At 44.0% G+C, this 22466-nt stretch overlaps 1 protein-coding gene across 1 annotated transcript in view; it reads left to right on the top strand.

The window, feature by feature from the left end:
* The first annotated feature begins 713 nt into the window (after nt 1-713).
* Nucleotides 714-22466, top strand: part of GC (GC vitamin D binding protein) — a 322446-nt gene continuing 300693 nt past the window's right edge. Inside the window, exon 1 of the mRNA XM_040418123.1 lies at nt 714-897. Coding sequence (XP_040274057.1) covers nt 840-897 — 58 coding nt within the window. The 5' untranslated portion in view covers nt 714-839. The remainder of the gene's footprint in view (nt 898-22466) is intronic.

Genomic DNA, 22466 nt, shown 5'->3' with positions numbered 1-22466 from the left:
GGAACTCTCTGCCTGAGGAGGTGGTGATGGTGAGTACAATAAAGGAATTCAAGAGGGGCCTGGATGTATTTCTGGAGTGTAATAATATTACAGGTTATAGCTACTAGAGAGAGGTTGTTGATCCAGGGAGTTTTTCTGACTGGTGCCGGGAACAAAATTTTTTCCCCTAAAGTGAGGAAAATTGGCTTCTACCTCACAGCTTTTTTTTTTTTGCTTTCCTCTGGATCAACTTGTGGGATAACAGGCCGAACTGGATGGACAAATGTATTTTTTCATCCTTATAAACTCTGTTACTATGTAGTCTAAGGTCTACATTTTAAACAGGAGTAGTAAATCTGCCCCAATGTACTTTTGCTTTCTATAGTGCAGTAGCTATAAAGGGCATAGAGGTAGATGCCATACCTGTGCCTGGTGCCTGATGGGGATTAAAAAACTCCTGCCCTATAAAAAGACTTCACTATTATAAGTAGCGCATGGGAGAGGCATGTTACAGATTTAACTTTGGGGGCCAGACACGTTAATCTTTGTTGCATTGTAATTAACCAACATGACATCTTGCATAACTCATGGTCTATAATTTATAAGGATATAAATTAAGATGTTTACTGACAAAGTTAATTATTGACTTGAATATTGATTGCAAAATTTGGCAACAGAGTACCTGTTTGCCTTCCACTGGGCAATTCTTGTTGATGCTAACACTAAAGTTCAGGGCTATACGGCCCCTTTCCACAACCTCAAAATTAATTATTCATCTATATTGAGCTGTGCATAACATATAAATCAGGAGTGAAGGTGGAGAACCTGTCACCACACTGTTTGGAGGTAAAGCTGTAAAAATGAAGAGGTTCATTTTTCTGATTTTTATCATATCTCTCAGCCATGGCGACCCTAGAGGTAAGGTAGAAACATATTTACTACAGTATATGTTCTTGACTAACAGTATGTGTGAATTTCATAGCTGTGACTCACAGTGTGCTGAAAAGTTTGTAGATTTCGGTCACATCGCTGTGGCATTCCAGATAAGTAATTTGGTTATTTCACAGCATGACTAAGTGAAATTCAAGATACGTACAGAACATCAATGTTTGTAGAACAGAAATTACACACTTTCAATTCTTCTTAGGGTAGATATATAGACAGAAAATAAAATGTAACATAATACATTTTCAGCAGGCTAACTTAATGTCTTGTGTACAGTCTATAGTGTTATTACAATACATAATAGAAACAGCACAGAACATTTTCAAAAAAGTTGTAGCTGTAGTGAATTGGATTGTAGTTTCCTTGTGGTTTTCTTAGTACCTCTAGGTGTGGGTTGTAGGCAGGCATGGGATTTAGCCAGTTCCCTCCAGTTTTTCCAGATCTGTTTTTTTTTTTATTACAACTGGATCGGAGAACTGTGTTTTCGACTGAGTCCTGATCCGGTGTTCTGGGCAGCTGGGGATGTTCACTTCCATTGCTTTGTGGACCTCTGATAGCTTAGCTCCTTAGTTGGGTGGTATGTGTGTGTAGTGTATACATAGTGTATTTATATATGTTTGCCATGTATATGTGTGTTGCGTATATATGGTGTATGTATATGTAAACATGTGTTGTGATGCCACGTGTCGGCCTTTGAGTAGGGAACCTGTTGTTAAAAATTTGAATCCCACCCCTGGTTGTAGGTCACCACTAAAGGTCCATGGTCATTGTCTTCCTTTTGTTAATGTTTGAGGAGTTGATTTCTGGGAACCCTAGTGGCTCTGTTGATTTGGTCCAGAATTGTGGTAGGATGGTATCCCTGGTGAAGAAATGTCCTATCAAGAGCACCCAAGTGTTCATCCCTGTCTGTTGTAAGTAGTTACTAAAGCAGGTATTGTCAGGAAAGGGAACAGGTCCTGTTTAAAAAGTTTTCTGATTTGGACAGATCTACTTATTGGGAGAGTCAATTGACTATAAGCAGATCACAGGGTGTCCCAGTATTAGGAACCCCAGCGATCAGCAACTTGGCAGCAAGCAATTAATTTTACCTGCAGCGCCACCACAGGGGAAATGAAGCATTACACAATGTATATTTAAATCAATGGGTTGTCTGTCCATTGCAGGACAGTACAGGTCTCACCAGACTCTCTTTGTAGCAACTCTCGACTAATGAGGATCAGGGGATTCCTCTCTATCAGCTAGAGAGGGGAAGATAGTACAGTTAGAATGCTTCAGCTGCTAGATACATTTAGAAAACGATTATTTGCAATTTTGCTCATTGCCCAGGCCACACTTGCATATCAGTGTTTTGTAAGTGTAATGGGCAGCTGCAGCATCAGCATAAAACACAGACAGAGGTGTGCTATCAGCATAAACATTTACCTGATGCAGCAACCAACGCACTTACAAATCAGACTGTCTCACCCCCTCAGTTTGCATAGCCTTTGGACTCTGCCCTCTCAGATGTAGTGCTGTGACCCCAGTCCTCCTGCCGCTGAGGCCGTGAGTGGACTCTTCATTCCTCCTCAACAGTACTTAGCACTTAAATATTGGCTGTGACTGCCACTACATGCCTAAAAACTTTACCTAAGACACGTAGAAAATTAATTAAAATAGTACAGTCAGGATGCAATATTTAAAAAGTATATCACAAATAGACATGTATTATACAGTATATGCATATATGCTGCATAGTACAAGATTAAAGAAAGTCAATAGAAGTACACATGTGTATATACAGGTATGTGTGCACATTGATAAATATGTTATGTAAATGCTGTAGATATAGATATTGATATGTACTTGATTAGACTTTCTGTAATTTTAGAATCTTTATGGTTTATGCACTTGACATGATCAATTTTTTTGTGAGGTCTCCTAAATTCTTAGAAAAATACAGCAGTCTTGTGGAAATCAGACTAGAAACCACAATATAACTGTACCATATGCAAATACCCTAAATCTACTATAAGTGATTTCCAGTGAGGTCTTATGAATATAGCATTATTAAGAACTAGACTCCAAGCATGTTACAATAACAGGCGCTAGAACAGTAGGGCATAAACATTAGTAGGAACAGTCTATATTAAATGGCACTGGCACTGATTAGTAGCTGCGGCTGGTGGCCGAGACTGTTGGCTGTGGCTAAGCTGGCACTGTGACTGGTGGCACTGACTGATGGCTGAGATGGTTGACACTGACTGGTGGTGCTGAGACTGCCTTTACTGTGACTGGTGGCTAGTGGCAGTGACTGATAACAGACAGCTCTACACGCCGGGCGCGCAGGTATGGGCGGTGCAGGCGGTGTCCGTGCATGTGTGCTGATTTGCCGGCACGCCGTGCATGCGCACTTAACAAATCGGAACACACGCATGGACACAGCGCAGGCACACAGGGCTTTTATTTGGTAGGATATATCGTATAGGACATTGTATAGGACATTTTTTTCCGGATCCGTCATCCGGTATCATCCTGAATAACGGATCCGATATTTAACATTTTTTCAAAGATCAAAAGAGAAACCCACTCCTCCTATGTCCCGGCGCATGCGCAGACCGGAAAACCGGAGCAGGCGATGCGGCAATTTCTGGAACATATGGTAACAGATCCGGCATAAATACATCTCTATGGAAGTGCGGTATTGTTCCTGGATTTTGTCCGGAAAAAATACTGCAGCATGCTGCGGTATTTTGTCCGGTCAAATACCGTACAAGGGACAGAATGGAAGACATCCTGATGCATAGTGAACGGATTGCTTTCCGTTCAGAATGCATTATGACAAAACTGATGCGTTTTTTTTTTCTGGTATTGAGTCCCTTTACCGGATTCCAATACGGGAAAAGAATAACGCTAGTGTGAAAGTACCCTTACTATCTTACTTTGGAACGGCAGTTATATAAATGTACTCTATAAATTCTACTTCTTTGACTGCTGCTCTACAGAACCTACCTCAGTCGGCGTGTCATCTTTGTCACTTGCTGCTGAAATGACATGAATCTTGGTGTTCAAGTCACAGCAGTAGCAGACGGCATAAATTCTTGGCCCTGCCTCCCCAGCCCCTTCCTGTGGGGTTGTAGCTTCTTGCTGTTACCTGTTCTGCATAAGCATATTTGTACAGCCACCCTCCCTTATCCTTAAGGCTGGGTTCACACTTGAGCGTTTTACAGCGCGTTCAAACGCGCTGTAAAACGCTCAACACATGAAAACCAATGCTTCCCTATGGCCCTGGTTCTCACTTGAGCGTTTTACAGCGCGTTTGAACGCGCTGAAAAACGCCCTACGCTCAAACAAGTTCTTGAGCTTCTTTGGGGCGTTTTGACGCGCGTTTGTGGCCATAGGACACTGCAGTCAATCACACAAACGCGCTTCAAACGCGCGTTTACTATTGCAAAAAACGCGCATAAAAATGAGAGACAAAAACGCGCGTTAAACGCGCATATAAAATACGCTCAGGTCTGAACCCAGCCTAAAGGATATTATTAGAGCGATCTTGTGTGCAATATGTCTTCATGACCGAGCAGCCTAACTGGAATGAGGAGGAGAGATGTGATCTTGCTCCAGTCAGACCGCTCAGCCATAATGGCACAGATATAAGCTGTAACGCGCAGTGGGTGTTGAACCACTGTGCCAACTGTTTTGGCTTTGGGCTATCTCTAAGGGCATTATCCCCTCTTAGGCTACCAGCGCCGTACATGCAGTCTGACTGGAGCAAGATCACATCTCTCCTCCTCATTCCAGTTAGGCTGCTCGATGTGCAGTGTAAACATGATGCCCGCTCGCAGGTGCAGCGGGCGTGATGGCCGGCAGATCGCTGCTGTTTCATATAGCAGAGACCTGTGGCTAATTACCTTGACTGGCAATAATGCCGATCGTGGTAATTAGATGCTTTAGATGCTGTGATCAAGTGAGATCACAGCACCTAAATGCACAAAAACCCTACCTATGCCCCGTGTGTCCAATCCAGTCATAGGTAGTTGTGTTGAATACTGGTAGCCTTACTGAGTAGGCTAACAGTATTCAAACTGCAATTCTTATTTTGGCCACCAGATGGGAGGCCAGGATAAGAAATGAGCAAAAGTGAGCAAAATAAGCTAATAATAAATTCCTGATAAACCAAAATGTAAAATAAAAAAATAAGCTCAAATTAAGCACAAAAAATATAATCAATATATAAAAAATAAAAAATATATAAAAGTTTAAATCACCCCCCTTTCCGTATAATTAAAAAACAAATACCTAAATATCAATAAATATAAATGTCATGGGTATCACCGCGACCGAAAATGCCCATACAATTAAAATAGAATAAAAATTACAATACGGCGAATGGCATAATGGAAAGAAGGGTCAAAATGAACAATTTGCAATTTTTTCATTGCTTCTCTTACCCAAAAAAATTTAATAAAATGTGATCAAAAAGTCACGCATACTCCAAAATTGTATCAATTAAAAGTACAGATTGCCCTCATACAGCTATGTGACCGTAAAAATAAAAAAGTTATGGCTCACTGAAAATAGGGAAGAAAAATAAAAACGCAATATAATGCAATAGATAGTGTATTGGGTGAGAACAAAAAATAATAAAGTGCCAGTGCCAATGTTACCTAACTAGGTGCCAACAATTGCTCACTAAAAATGTTCTACACACAGCAAGTGAGCATGAGCTATTGTATACAAAGTCTTGATAAAGTGTATGTGCTATATAACGATTACAAATACTGACGAGGCAGAGACATATTAGGTATAATATAAACCCCAGAACCTCAACTTATTTTTCAGGAGGTACCCAATAGTCCCAGTGCAGTTGGCAGCTGACCCACGAGGGTCAGAGACACAAGTGAAAGGCACCAACTGGTCAAGCAATATCCGTAATCAGGTTAACAGGCTGAGCCCAGGGCAGGCAAAATATCCAAGAGACTACTCTGAGGTCTGGGCAGGCAGCAATGGGTCAGTACAGACTAAGGTCAAAACAGGCAGTCAAGTGTCAGAGACAGTAATCCAGTCAGTGGTTCGGTACATCAAAATAATGCACATTCACTGGTCACTAGTAAACTAGGAAACCTATTGCTCAGGTACCCACATATACCCACCGATTGGCTAGTGAAAACACAGAATATATGCACTGGCCATTTAAGGCCTCTTTCACATGGGCGAAATTTCTGCGCGGGTGCAATGCGTGAGGTGAACGCATTGCACCCGCACTGAATCCGGACCCATTCATTTCTATGGGGCTGTGCACATGAGCGGTGATTTTCACGCATCACTTGTGCGTTGCGTGAAAATCGCAGCATGCTCTATTTTGTGTGTTTTTCACGCAACGCAGGCCCCATAGAAGTGAATGGGGCTGTGTGAAAATGGCAAGCATCTGCAAGCAAGTGCGGATGCGGTGCGATTTTCACACACGGTTGCTAGGAGACCATTGGGATGGGGACCCGATTATTATTATTTTCCCTTATAACATGGTTATAAGGGAAAATAATAGCATTCTTAATACAGAATGTATAGTACAATAGGACTGCAGGGGTTAAAAAAAATACAAAAATAATTTAACTCACCTTAATCCACAGCTTCTCTTCTTTTTTCTTCTTCTTCTTTGCTGTGCACAAGAAAAGGACCTGTGGTGACGTCACTGCGCTCATCACATGGTCCGTCACATGATCCATCACCATGGTAATGGATCATGTGACGGACCATGTGATGAGCGCAGTGACATCATCAAAGGTTCTATTCCTCAAAGAAGAAGACAGAAGAGAAGCCGGGCTGCGCGAACAAGTGGATGAGGTGAGTTAAATAATTTTATTTATTTTTTTAACCCCTCCAGCCATATTATACTATGCATTCTGTACTAAGAATGCTATTATTTTCCCTTATAACCATGTTATAAGGGAAAATAATACAATCTACACAACACCTAACCCAAACCCGAAATTCTGTGAAGAAGTTCGGGTTTGGGTACCAAACATGCCGATTTTTCTCACGCGCATGCAAAACGCATTAAAATGTTTTGCACTCGCGCGGAAAAATCGTGTATTTTCCCGCGACGCACCCGCATCTTATCCGTGCCAAAAACATGACGCCCGTGAGAAAGAGGCCTAAGAGCCAGGAGGCACACCTTACAGGACAAGGAAAGAAGCCTAGCAGCTGAGTGCAGACTGTGAACTCCAGCGGAGGGCCAAGGACTGCAGCAACCGACCCCGCCAGAGGGGGACTGTCAGGGGCAGCATGAAAAGAGTAAGCGATATTGGGACAGAGGCGGGCATAGATCACTTCCATGGCATGAGTTAACCGATTCTAAACTAATCAAATTCATTACGTATTTCTCAAAGAATTCAGAATCTAGAGAATACATAACTTTTGTGATTCATTTTAGAAAAGTCGCTTAAAATCATGGTTACCATTAAAGGTCAGAAGACAGATAGGAACACATCTGCCACCAAAATGGGATAATTTTTCGACCAGTTTTAAGTTTAAAAAAAAATACAACAATGCAATGGGTAAGTTAAATATCTCGGTCAAATGCCAACTTTGTATAAAAAAATGGGAAAAGTTGTCTTTTGCCGAGATATTTATCTCACCCAGCATGGGTATATGTAAAATGACACCCCAAAACACATTGCCCAACTTCTCCTGAGTACGGCGATACCAGATGTGTGACACTTTTTTGCAGCCTAGGTGGGCAAATGGGCCCACATTCCAAAGAGCACCTTTAGGATTTCACAGGTCATTTTTTACACATTTTGATTTCAAACTACTTCGCACACATTAGGGCCCCTAAATTACCAGGGCAGTATAACTACCCCACAAGTGACCCCATTTTGGAAAGAAGACACCCTAAGGTATTTTGTGATGGGCATAGTGAGTTCATGGAAGTTTTTATTTTTTGTCACAAGTTAGTGGAATATGAGACTTTGTAAGAAAAAATAATAAAAAAAAATCATCATTTCCCGCTAACTTGTGACAAAAAATTAAAAATTCTAGGAACTCGCCATGCCCCTCATGGAATACCTTGGGGTGTATTCTTTCCAAAATGGGGTCACTTGTGGTGTAGTTATACTGCCTTGGCAATTTAGGGGCCCTAATGTGTGCGAAGTAGTTTGAAATCAAAATGTGTAAAAAATGACCTGTGAAATCCTTAAGGTGCTCTTTGGAATGTGGGCCCATTTGCCCACCTAGGCTGCAAAAAAGTGTCACGCATCTGGTATCGCCGTACTCAGGAGAAGTTGGGCAATGTGTTTTAGGGTGTCATTTTACATATACCCATGCTGGGTGAGATAAATATCTCGGCAAAAGACAACTTTTCCCATTTTTTTATACAAAGTTGGCATTTGACCAAGATATTTATCTCACCAAGCATGGGTATATGTAAAATCACACCCTAAAACACATTGCCCAACTTCTTCTGAGTATGGCGATACCAGATGTGTGACACTTTTTTGCAGCCTAGATGAGCAAAGGGGCCCAAATTCCTTTTAGGAGGGCATTTTTAGACATTTGGATCCCAGACTTCTTCTCACGCTTTAGGGCCCCTAAAATGCCAGGGCAGTATAATTCCCCCACATGTGACCCCATTTTGGAAAGAAGACACCCCAAGGTATTCAATGAGGGGCATGGTGAGTTCATCGAATTTTTTTTTTTTGTTGGCACAAGTTAGCGGAAATTTTTTTTTTTTGTTTTTTCTCACAAAGTCTCCCTTTCCGCTAACTTGGGACAAAAATTTCAATCTTTCATGGACTCAATATGCCCCTCACAGAATACCTTGGGGTGTCTTCTTTCCGAAATGGGGTCACATGTGGGGTATTTATACTGCCCTGGCATTTTAGGGGCCCTAAAGTGTGAGAAGAAGTCTGGAATATAAATGTCTAAAAATTTTTACGCATTTGGATTCCGTGAGGGGTATGGTGAGTTCATGTGAGATTTTAATTTTTGACACAAGTTAGTGGAATATGAGACTTTGTAAGAAAAAACAAAAAAACAAAAAAATAAATAAATAGATTTCCGCTAACTTGTGCCAAAAAAATGTCTGAATGGAGCCTTACAGGGAAGTGATAAATGACAGGGGGGTGATCAGGGAGTCTATATGGGGTGATCACCACCCTGTCATTGATCACCCCCTGTAAGGCTCCATTCAGACGTCCGTATGTGTTTTGCGGATCCGCGGTGTCCGTGTTTTGGGGATCCACGGATCCGCAAAACACATACGAACGTCTGAATAGAGCCTTACAGGGGGGTGATCAATGACAGGGGGGTGATCAGGGAGTGTATATGGGGTGATCACGCCCCTGTCATTGATCACCCCCTGTAAGGCTCCATTCAGACGTCCGTATGTGTTTTGCGAATCCGATCCGTGGATCCGTAAAACACATACGGACGTCTGAATGGAGCCTTACAGGGGGATGATCAATGACAGGGGGGGTGATCAATGACAGGGGGTGATCAGGGAGTCTATATGGGGTGATCATCCCCCTGTCATTGATCACCCCCCTGTAAGGCTCCATTCAGACGTCCATATGTGTTTTGCGGATCCGATCCATGGATCCGTGGATACGTAAAACACATACGGACGTCTGAATGGAGCCTTACAGGGGCGTGATCAATGACAGGGGGGTGATCAATGACAGGGGGGTGATCAGGGAGTCTATATGGGGTGATCAGGGGTTAATAAGGGGTTAATAAGTGACAGGGGGGGTGTAGTGTAGTGGTGGTTGGTGCTACTTATTACTGAGCTGCCTGTGTCCTCTGGTGGTCGATCCAAGCAAAAGGGACCACCAGAGGACCAGGTAGCAGGTATATTAGACGCTGCTATCAAAACAGCGTCTAATATACCTGTTAGGGGTTAAAAAAATCGCATCTACAGCCTGCCAGCGAACGATCGCCGCTGGCAGGCTGTAGATCCACTCGCTCGCTTTCCGATCCTGTGAACTCGCGCGCCTGTGTGCGCGCGTTCACAGGAAATCTCGCATCTCGCGAGATGACGCATAGATGCGTGACTCTGCCTGAGACAGCCGCCTCCGGAACGCGATCCTGCGTTAGGCGGTCCGGAGGCGGTTAAGAAGAGGCTGTGGTAGGGCATTTATTTGTGCATCTTTTCCTATCATCTTATTCAGTACCTGTTTTAGTTGAAAATGAACAAACCTCAACTCTGTATTTTACAGTTGACAATTATCTTTAAGTTTTTCATAAGGAATTATATCCCCTTCTTTCCATACCTGACCTAATTTATATATTTCATGTTTCCACCAGATTTTTTTGTTCAATCGACTTTAATTCTGTGAGATAAATATTATCCCACAGTATAGTATCAAGATGGAAACCACTCTGGGACCACAAATCTCTTGCCACCTTCCAAATTTTTGCCATCAGCTCAATTAAAGATATCTTATTACGCTCCTGTTGCACCAATATACCTGCTTCCAATATTTGAAAAATATTAAATTTCTTCAGTCTTTTATTAATTCCTGCTATTAAATTCTTATATCTTTGCGTGTTGCCCCATATTATCATATTTTTTATATAACCCGAGATATAATAAAGTTCCAAGTCTGGTACTGATAGTCCACCCTCCTTCTCCTGGATGGACATTATTTGTGCCTTTATCCTCGTTTTTTTCCCACGCCATATTAAATCCGTTAATAAACTGGTTATTAGTTTGAAAAATCTTTTGGGGATCGCCACCGGTGTATTCCACAAAATATAGTTCAGAGCAGGTAATAAACACATTTTTACCAGAGAAATACGTCCAGCCATCGAGACATACAGTCTTTTCCAGACCTCTATTTTTTTCCTAATTTCTTGTATTTTAGGGACGTTCAACTGAATATAGTCACTAGGATTATCTGGATACCTAAATATTTAACAGGTTTGTTAAGCAGCTTAATTTACAACAACCCTGGTCTAAAATTGTTCAAAGGATCAATCGGGACACAAGCTTATTTGGACCAATTTATTCTGAGGCCTGCATATTTACCAAACTGTTCAAATACTTAAAAAAATCCTAAGAAGTGATCTATGTGAACCCACAAACAGCATAATATCATCTGCATATAGAGCAATTTTTTCCTCATAATTACCATACCTAAACCCCACAATATCATTATCTTGTCTGATCATATCGGCTAGCGGTTCCATAGCTATAGCAAATAGCAAGGGAGAAAGGGGGCATCCCTGTCTAACCCCTCTGCCAATATGTATACTATCAGAATATTCTCCATTTACCATCACCCTTGCAGAAGCGCAATCCAAGTAAAATCTCTGCACACTTCACTTATTTGGGCAGTTATGGAGCCAAAACTGACCAAATAACTCAAGTGTGAACTCAGCCTTACAGGTCAATGTTAGCGTCAAGAAGAAGCTCACTCCTTTTACACCGTCGTCAGCTGATTCCACATAGATGTCTACAGAACCTGTTCTATTAAACTCTTATATAAGTAGAGCCCCCCTGACAGAGTGGAGTGTGTGTCAGTAGTAAGTTTGTGTTGACATCACTGATTATTTTGCCCTTCCTCTGATTTGTCAGAACAATAACCCACAAAAAACGGATCCTGTCTGTGGAGCATCCACCTTCACTCGATCAGCATTTGGTCGGTAATCCATCAGTATTGCTAAAGTAAAAAAAAACAGGAGTGGATCCAAAACAGAGATGACCGAGTCAACCATTCAAGAACCGCTGGGTTGCTGGTCACGACACGACTGCTAGCTGACACTGGGAGCCAGAGGCAGACATACTGCCTGTGCAGCTGGTTCAGCTGCACAGGGGCCCAGAGTGTGAGGGGGCCCAGCCTGGACTGGCCCACTAGGGAGATCGTGACTAACAAATAAGCTTTCTTAGTTGCCGGTAAGCTCCTTCCACTGTGCGATTGCACACAGTAGGGAAACAGAGATACGTGAATGGAATATTTGCATGTCTTTTGTGTTTTGTACCCACTCCTGCTTTTGGCTACCAAATCATAAGCCAATTCTGATGCATAGGGACCATGTCATGCAGGCCTTACAACTGTTATATAGACAGGATCCGTTGTGCATCTCATTTTTACTTCCTTCTGACAGATCAGAAAAAGGGTCAAATAAATGATGATGTCAGCCAGGCCGAGAGGCAAAATAGTGGCCCAGTCCTGAAGTGGGGAGGTTGGGAACAGCATAAGAAGTCCACAGAGTGGCCCTATGACAGGGTCTGGAGGTGTAAGCAGTATGAGGAGGCAACCTAGTGGCACAATGACACAATCTGGAGGTGGCAGCATCAGGAGAAAGCCACAGAGTAGCCCAATGACATAGTCTGGAGGTGGCAGCAGCATCAGGAGTTGGCCACAGAGTGGCACAATGACAGTGTGGAGGTGGCAGCAGCAGCATCAGGAGGAGGCCACATGGTGGCACAATGACAGTGTAGAGGTGGCAGCAGTAGCATCAGGAGGAGGCCACAGGGTGGTACAATGACAATGTAGAGGTGGCAGCAGCATCAGTAGCAGCATGAGGAGAACATAGTGTGGCACAATGACAGAGTGTGGAGGTGGCAGCAGCAGTATCAGGAGGCAGGGCGTAACTACCATAGCAGCAGACCATGCAACTACTATGGGGCCAAGGGCAAGAGGGGGTCCAGTCTTAGTTGGGATTATCCCCTCTTCTACTGGAGGTGAAAACTTGATCATGACTCTACCCACTAAATGAAGCAGTGAAAAAAATAGCCCAAGGGTAGAAAAGGATATAAGCAGAAACCCTTCTATTCTGTGTGGGGGGGCCTGGTTTGATCCTTGTTCAACCACAATGACAGAGTGTTCAGGTGGCAGCAGCATTATCAGGAGGAGGCCACAGGGTGGCACATTGAAAGTGTGGAGGTGGCAGCAGCATCAGGAGGCCACAGAGTGGCACAATGACAAAGTGTAGAGATGGTGGCAGCAGCATCAGGAGGAGGCCACAGGGTGGCACATTGACAGTGTGGAGGTGGCAGCAGCATCAGCAGGCCACAGATTGGCACAATGACAGAGTGTAGAGATGGTGGCAGCAGCATCAGGAGGAGGCCACAGGGTGGTCAAAATGACAGAGTGTGGAGGTGGCAGCAGCAGCATCAGGAGGAGGCCACAAGTTGGCACAATGACAGTGTGTAGGTGGCAGCAGCATCCGGAGGTCACAGGGTGTTACAATGACAATGTGGAGGTGGCAGGAGCAGCATCAGGAAAAGGCCACAGGGTGGCACAATGACAGAGTGTGGAGGTGGCAGCAGCATCAGGAGGCCACAGAGTGGCACAATGACAAATTGTGGAGGTAGCGGCAGCAGCAGCATCAGGAGGAGGCCACAAGTTGGCACAATGACAGTGTGTAGGTGGCAGCAGCATCCAGAGGTCACAGGGTGTTACAATGACAGTGTGGAGGTGATAGGAGCAGCATCAGGAAAAGGCCACAGGGTGGCACAATGACAGAGTGTGGAGGTGGCAGTAGCATCATCAGGAGGCCACAAAGTGGCACAATGACAGAGTGGAGGTGGCAGCAGCATTAGGAGGGGACAGAGTGACACAATGTCAGTGTGGAGTTGGCAGCAGCATGAGGAGACCACAGAGTGGCACAATGACAGAATGTGGAGGTAGCGGCAGCAGTAGCATCAGGAGGAGGCCACAAGGTGGTACAATGACAGTGTGTAGGTGGCAGCAGCACCAGGAGGTCACATGGTGGCACAATGACTGTGTGGAGGTGGCAGCAGCAGCATCAGGAGGAGGCCACAGGGTGGCACAATGACATTGTGGAGGTGGCAGCAGCATGAGGAGACCACAGAGTGGTACAATGACAGATTGTGAAGGTGGCAGCAGCAGCATCAAGAGGCCACAGAGTGGCAAGGTGACATAGAGTTGAGGTAGCAGCAGCATAAGGAGACCACAGATTGGCAAGGCGACATAGTGTGAAGGTGTCAGCAGCATCAGGAGACCACAGAGAACCCAGTGACATAGTGTGGAGGTGGCAGCAGCATCAGAAGACCACAGAGTGGCAAGGTGACATAGTGTGGAGATGGCAGCAGCATCAGGAGACCACAGAGTGACCCGGTAACAGAGTGGGGAGGTGCGTGGCAATACCAGTACCAGCTGAAAATGGTGGGTGAAAGAAAGAGCACTTGACATCAGATGTGTGGCATCAGGCGGGTGGTAGCATCAGAATAGTAGCTGAGACAGGTAGCCAGAAGAAACCGGTCTCTTTTGTCAAAGTGTTGGTGTGGCACCATGGATGATCTAGTCTGATGTATCAGGCATTGGTGGGTGGAAATATCAAGAGGAGAAAAACAGAACTGGATCTCACATCCACAATGCTATGCTTAGATCTAATTAAACTCGCTTCTCAGTGCAATATTATAGTGTACAGCCCCCATACTGCATGCTGTGTGATCCAGTTCTGTTTTTCTCCCCTTGATATTGTGGGTGGAAATCCTGTCTGATCCATGCCTGATTCATCTTGACAAAGGTCAGTCTCTCCACATTTTGGGTGGACAGACGAGTTCTTCTTTGGGTAACAATGGCCCCCGCCGCACTAAACACCCGCTCTGATGCCACACTACTGGCCGGGCAGGACAGATTTTCCAGGGCAAACTCTGCCAGTTGCGGCCACAAATCCAGTTTGGCTGCCAAGTAGTCCAGTGGATCTTCAATGTGGGGTGGCAGGGTGCTGTCCAAGTATGCCAACACCTGCTGGTTCACGTCCTGCTCCAGATTTAGCTGCTGCTGCTGGTGAGTAGTTTCTTCACTAGGCGGATGAAGCAAGCTGCTCATCACCGACTCTAGACTCAAGTTGCTGCTGATGGAGCTGAAACTGCAGCCATGGCAGAGGAACGTGAGTGCAAATGACCCCCCGGTCAGGCCTGTGAGAGGATAGACGATGGCGCAGATAGACAGCGGCCAACTGACTACATATAATGTCTCTATAGTATTTCAATTTGTCCTACCTCTCAGCAGGTGTAAAAAAGGTCAACATTTTGGACCGGTAGCAAGGGTCCAACAAGGTGGAGAGTCAGAAGTCATCCCTCTGCCGAATGGTGACAATTCGGTTGTCATTACGCAAGCAAGTGAGCATGCATCGGGCCATCTGTGCAAGTTACTCGGAGGGACTCCCTGCCTGCATCTCCACAGCACACTGCCACGGTGTGTCCGGGTCCTCTGTCTCGTCTTCCTCATCGCCTTATAGTTCCTCTGGCTGCTCCTGCTCTTCCTGTCCTGTCAGCTGAGTAGAAAAAAACACCCATTTCTCTACATATTGCCTATGCTCTAATGTCCTCCTCCCCCTCCTCTTCCAGTTCAGCCCCCACAGGGCTCATGTGGCTGTGAGATCTAGGCGCCACGTTTCCTGTCCCCTGACCAGCCATTGTTACCAGCATCTGTTCCAGGACATGAAGCAGTGAAATGACGTTGTTCATCCCGTAGTCCTGGCAACTGACAAATAAAGTGGTGTCCTCAAAGGGCCTGAGCAAATGGCAGGTGTCACGCATGAGCTGCCACTGGCTGACATCAAAGTTACACGGTGGAGTACTCCTATCCGCTTGCATTATCAAGAAATCGTTGATGGCCTTTCTCTATTCATATAGTCGGTCCAACATATGGAGGGTGGAATTCCAACGGGTGGAAACATCGCATATCAGCCTATGTTGGGGGATGCCGTTCTGCCGCTGCAGCTCAAGGAAGGTGTGCTTTGCGGTGTACCAGTGGCTAAAGTGCATGCAAAGTTTCCTGACCATTTTTAGGATGTCTTGTAGATGGGTGGAAGACTTCAGAAACCGCTTGACAACCAGATTGAACACGTGTGCCATGCAGAGCACATGGCTCAGCCTTCCTTGACACAGCACCGACACCATGTTCTTCCCGTTGTCAGTCACCATGGTTCCGATTTTCAGTTGTCACGTAGAAAGCCAGGATTCGATTTCTTGATACATCCCACGGAGAAGTACCTCCCCTGTGTGATTCCGTTTGCCTAGGCAAACCAGGTGCAGAACAGCATGACATCTCCGAGCCCTGCACATGTGGTATGCTGGAGGGGCACTGTGACTTGTCCCTGCAGTGGAGGCTGAGGACATGGTGGAGGATGAGGAGGCAGAGGCGGACATTGTCTCTGGACCAACGGCGTGAGAACGTGGAGGCGGAAGCGGCGTGACCTGGCCAAGTTGCTGGTGTGGCTGTGCAGGAACCACATTCACCCAGTGGGCCGTAAAGGACATGTATTGTCCATGACCATAGTTACAGCTCCACACTTCGGTGCCGCCTTGCACTTTGGCAGACACCGACAGGGTCATGGACATGAGCACCTTCTGTTCTACATGTTTGTGCAGAGCTGGTACAAGCCATCAGTTCTCTGAAAGGTGCAGAGTCCACCACTTGGAAAGGGAGGGACTGAAGCACCAGCAACTTGGACAGGAGCACGTTCAGCTTCTGCGCATTTGGATGCATGCACGCATACCGTTGTCTTTTGGCAATCGCTTCAGTGATCGATTGCTGAAGGAATGACTGGAGTAGAAGCAGGAGTATCTGGACCAGCAGAAGATGAGAATGACAGACAGCTCCCTTTGGCTGAGGTGGTGGAGCCTTGACTGCCGGAAACCTGGTGCGATCCACTGGGTGATGCAGCGGTAACTGCAGCAGGCTGGACCACCACATCAGAGCCGTGGTTCTCCCAGGCCACTTTATGGTGACGCTGAATATGTTGACGCAGGGCCATGGTGCAAACATTGGCACCCTGGCCACGCTTCACCTTCTGACCACATATTCTACATATGACCATTTTGACCTCCTCCAGCGTCTTCACAAAAAACTGCCACACCGCCGAGTACCTGATTTTCCCCCCAACACTACTCACTGGCTGACTGCTTTTGCCGCTGCTTCCGTGAACCTCTGCACCACTCCTTTCCGGGCAGGTAGGCTGCTGCAAAGCGGATGGTCTACCCCGTGCCCGTTTGTCTCCCGACCTCCCACTGCTGCCACGCTGCTGACTCACAGCCACGCAAGCGACTTACTCGCTCAGTCGCTGCCTGACGGGCAAGCTGCCACCCTTTTCTCCTGATGATGACGAAGCCCTTTCTTCACCCAGCTCCCAAGTGCGATCGGCTTCATCATCATTGAGTAGTGTCTGCACATCACTGATGTCCTCCTCAACGGTCTGTGGGTCAGGAGCCTGACCACTCGCAACACAAGCTCCTGCGCCACTCTCCTCATCACTACTTGCCCGCCTAGTGGAGGAAGCGGAGGATGTCTCCTCCAGAACTTGGCTGGGTAGTAGCTGCTGACTGTCCTCTAGTAGCTTTTCTTTGCTGTATAGTGGAGCTGAGCCCACAGCATATAGTACTTCTCGCGGTGAGGGAACAGAAAAGGACAGAGGCAGGTTGAGGACAGGTGAGGACACAGGGCCTGCTCCCAGGCCATGCCAACTAAGGTTTCTATCTTATGAACCCACCGACTGTTGGCTGGGGTTGTCTGATGTCACTTAAGATGACGTGGATGACCGAGTTAACCAATCAAGAATCGCTGGGTTGCTGGTCAAGACACGACCGCTAGATGACACCGGAAGCTCAAGCGACTCCTGCTGCCACACCCCCTTACTCTGCTGCGACCTCTGCTTGCGTCAGAAACATTTAGGCCTCTGCCACTCCTTTGTACATGGCCTGGCACTTCTCTGCCTGACATACTTGTAGCTGAACTAAACAAATTAAATGAAAATTAAAACACCCCTAAAAGCGACGAATATATTTTTCTTTTTGTACTGAAATAGGCCACTAAAATGCTTTCACCACAATTAACTGCAGAAGTGAACTGAGAATATATTTTTCTTGTTGGACTGAAATAGGCCACTATAGGCTTTGACCAGAAAAAACGTTAAGAGTGAAGTGTGCATATATTTTTCTTGTAGTACTGAAATGCGCCATTATACGCTTTCACCCGAAATAACTGCAACCGTGCAGTGCGCATATATTTTTCTTTTTTTTACTGTTATACGCTTTCAACAGAAATAACTGCAGAAGTGAACTGAGATTATGTTTTTCTTGTTGGACTGAAATAGGCCACTATATGCTTTCACCAGAATTAACTGCAGAAATGCACTAAGAATATATTTTTCTTGTTGTACTGAAATACAACCCTATACACTTTGACCAGAAAAAACTTAGAGTGAAGTGCATATATATTTTTCTTGTAGTAATGAAATACGCCCCTATACGCTATCAACAGAAATAACTGCAGAAGAGAAATGTGTATATATTTTTCTTGTAGTACTGATATAAGATACTAAAGATAGTAAGATATAAGCCTCTAAAGGCTTTTCAACATAGCACTTGCAGCCCAATAACAAATAGCTGAAATGACAGAGCTGTCTAATGACTATTTGGATCGCCAAATAATCTTTCCCTGCACTTGTAAATCACTTTCCTATCAATGTCCCTAGCGCCTTCTGACGTCTCTCCCTGCACTAAAATGCTGTGAAATGATTCTTCCCTATCCTTTCCCTGCACTTATAAATCTTTTTTTCTGTCTTTTTTCCCCACAATTTGGTATTTCCAATTGCTGTCCCTAGCGCCTTCACACGTCTGTCCCTGCACTCTGAATGCTGGAAAATGTTTGACTTTAAGATGGCAGCCGTATTTATAGGGCTGTGACATCACAGGGCTGGCTGGCTGCTGATTGGCTGCATGCAGGCATGTCAATCTGGGTGATCCCGCCTTCCCAGAGTTCCTTGCCCCATGTCCTCAGTCCTCACACGTGTAGCCATTTTAGGAAAAATGTGATTCGTTACCACAAAGCACGAGGAAATTCGCATTGGTTGCCAATCGAATTTTTTTCTGAAATTCTAAACGAATTCCACTTTGTCAACTTCTATTCGCTCATCTCTAATTATCACAAATGGATAGGAGGTAAATGTTTTTGACCTGAATACCCTTCTAAGTGATGTAACTATTTTTTTTTCATTATGACAGTAATAATGGAATGCTGAAATGTATTCACATTTATAAGTTAGCATTTTTCCAAGGTAACAAAAGGTCTCCTTCACAAAAGTTTTGCTATTTAGTAAAGATTCTATTTTGGAGTGTTATTTTCTGGGCACCAAGATAAGATATTGCAAATGCAAGATAATATAATCTATGATATTATAATGCCAAATCAGACAAAAGCCAAGCTTCTAAAAGTGCAATTTACTGTATTATAAACTACATTATTTAAGAGCAAAAAGGAAAAGCTTTTATGTGTAGCTATAAGCTTGTACATAATTAGAATAGTACTTTTTAATACTGGGTATGCTCTTTTACTGCAATATGGAATATATTAACATAATAACGTCATCTCAAGCTCACATTAAAATGGTTCAATTATAGTTTAATAATATTTCCAAATTGCTGCAAAACATCTTGTTTATTACTCTATTAGTCATATTGTAGTGTATGAGGGTTTTTCTACATTTGTGTCCTAATTACTTGAGAGAGCATAGCTCAGAAGGTCACCTCATGCCTTGTTATGGCACCCTTCCTATTATATAGTTAAGCCTCATTCACACGTCAGTGTTTCACAGAGGTGTTATACGTGTTCTCCACGGACAACACATGTCGCCATTCATTTTAACCACCTCAGCCCCCAGTGCTTAAACACCCTGAAAGACCAAGCCACTTTTTACACTTCTGACCTACACTACTTTCACCGTTTATTGCTCGGTCATGCAATTTACCACCCAAATGAATTTTACCTCCTTTTCTTCTCACTAATAGAGCTTTCATTTGGTGGTATTTCATTGCTGCTGACATTTTAACTTTTTTTGTTATTAATCGAAATTTAACGATTTTTTTGCAAAAAATGACATTTTTCACTTTCAGTTGTAAAATTTTGCAAAAAGAACGAGATCCATATATAAATTTTGCTCTAAATTTATTGTTCTACATGTCTTTGATAAAAAAAAAATGTTTGGGTAAAAAAAAAATGGTTTGGGTAAAAGTTATAGCGTTTACAAACTATGGTACAAAAATGTGAATTTCCGCTTTTTGAAGCAGCTCTGACTTTCTGAGCACCTGTCATGTTTCCTGAGGTTCTACAATGCCCAGACAGTACAAACACCCCACAAATGACCCCATTTCGGAAAGTACACACCCTAAGGTATTCGCTGATGGGCATAGTGAGTTCATAGAACTTTTTATTTTTTGTCACAAGTTAGCGGAAAATGATGATTTTTTATTTTATTTATTTTTTTCTTACAAAGTCTCATATTCCACTAACTTGTGACAAAAAATAAAAACTTCTATGAACTCACTATGCCCATCACGAAATACCTTGGGGTCTCTTCTTTCCAAAATGGGGTCACTTGTGGGGTAGTTATACTGCCCTGGCATTCTAGGGGCCCAAATGTGTGGTAAGGAGTTTGAAATCAAATTCTGTAAAAAATGACCTGTGAAATCCGAAAGGTGCTCTTTGGAATATGGGCCCCTTTGCCCACCTAGACTGCAAAAAAGTGTCACACATCTGGTATCTCCGTACTCAGGAGAAGGTGGGGAATGTGTTTTGGGGTGTCATTTTACATATACCCATGCTGGGTGAGAGAAATATCTTGGCAAAAGACAACTTTTCCCATTTTTTTTATACAAAGTTATCATTTGACCAAGATATTTATCTCACCCAGCATGAGTATATGTAAAAAGACACCCCAAAACACATTCCTCAACTTCTACTGAATACAGAGATACCAGATGTGTGACACTTTTTTGCAGCCTAGGTGGGCAAAGGGGCCCATATTCCAAAGAGCACCTTTCGGATTTCACAGGTCATTTTTTACAGAATTTGATTTCAAACTCCTTACCACACATTTGGGCCCCTAGAATGCCAGGGCAGTATAACTACCCCACAAGTGACCCCATTTTGGAAAGAAGAGACCCCAAGGTATTCGCTGATGGGCATAGTGAGTTCATGGAAGTTTTTATTTTTTGTCACAAGTTAGTGGAATATGAGACTTTGTATGAAAAAAAAATCAAAAAAAAAAAATCATCATTTTCCACTAACTTGTGACAAAAAATAAAAAATTCTAGGAACTTGCCATGCCCCTCACGGAATACCTTGGGGTGTCTTCTTTCCAAAATAGGGTCACTTGTGGGGTAGTTATACTGCCCTGGCATTTTCCAGGGGCCCTAATGTGTGGTAAGTAGTTAAATGACCTGTGAAATCCTAAAGGTGCTCTTTGGAATGTGGGCCCCTTTGCCCACCTAGGCTGCAAAAAAGTGTCACACATCTGGTATCTCCGTACTCAGGAGAAGGTGGGGAATGTGTTTTGGGGTGTCATTGTACATTTACCCATGCTGGGTGAGAGAAATATCTTGGCAAAAGACAACTTTTCCCATTTTTTTATACAAAGTTGGCATTTGACCAAGATATTTCTCTCACCCAGCATGGGTATATGTAAAATGACACCCCAAAACACATTCCCCAACTTCTCCTGAGTATGGCGATACCAGATGTGTGACACTTTTTTGCAGCCTAGATGCGCAAAGGTGCCCAAATTCCTTTTAGGAGGGCATTTTTAGACATTTGGATACCAGACTTCTTCTCACGCTTTAGGGCCCCTAAAATGCCAGGGCAGTATAAATCCCCCACATGTGACCCCATTTTGGAAAGAAGACACCCCAAGGTATTCAATGAGGGGCATGGCGAGTTCATAGAAAAAAAAAAAATTTGCCACAAGTTAGCGGAAATTGATTTTTTTGATTTTGTTCTCACAAAGTCTCCCTTTCCGCTAACTTGGGACAAAAATTTCAATCTTTCATGGACTCAATATGCCCCTCAGCAAATACCTTGGGGTGTCTTCTTTCCAAAATGGTGTTATTTGTGGGGTGTTTGTACTGCCCTGGCATTTGAGGGTCTCCACAATCATTACATGTATGCCCAGCATTAGGAGTTTCTGCTATTCTCCTTATATTGAGCATACGGGTAATGAGATTTTTTTTTTCCGTTCAGCCTCTGGGCTGAAAGAAAAAAATGAACGGCACAGATTTCTTCATTCACATCGATCAATGTGGATGAAAAAATCTCTGCCAAAAAAAAAAAAGGAGGGGAAAGGCGTCTGCCAGGACATAGGAGCTCCGCCCAACATCCATACCCACTTAGCTCGTATGCCCTGGCAAACCCGATTTCTCCATTCACATCAATCGATGTGGATGAATAAATCATTGCCGGGATTTTTTTTTTTATATATACAAAGTGTTTGCCAAAGTATATGAACACCGCCACCTCCTCAGCTCATATGCCTCGGCAAACGTATCTTTTACTGCAGAGGAGAAATCTCGTCTTGCAGCGCCGCATACACCGACTTGCATGTAATCTGACAGCAGCGCAATGCTTCTGTCCGAATGCACATCAGTGCTGCAGCTAGTCGATCGGTTGGTCCACCTGGAAGGTAAAAAAAAAAAAAAAAAAAAGAAAAAACCAGGCCGCAACACAATAATTTTATTAACTTTGGAAGAGAACATATTAACTTTAACTTTTTGAACTAAACATTAACCTTTTTGCTTACTGGTGTTTTTTTTTTTTGTT

Source organism: Bufo bufo, chromosome 2 (genome assembly GCF_905171765.1).
Source record: "Bufo bufo chromosome 2, aBufBuf1.1, whole genome shotgun sequence".
Classification (NCBI taxonomy): Eukaryota; Metazoa; Chordata; class Amphibia; order Anura; family Bufonidae; genus Bufo; species Bufo bufo.
The sequence above is the reverse complement of the archived record's forward strand: the minus strand, read 5'-3'. Positions and strand labels throughout refer to the sequence as shown.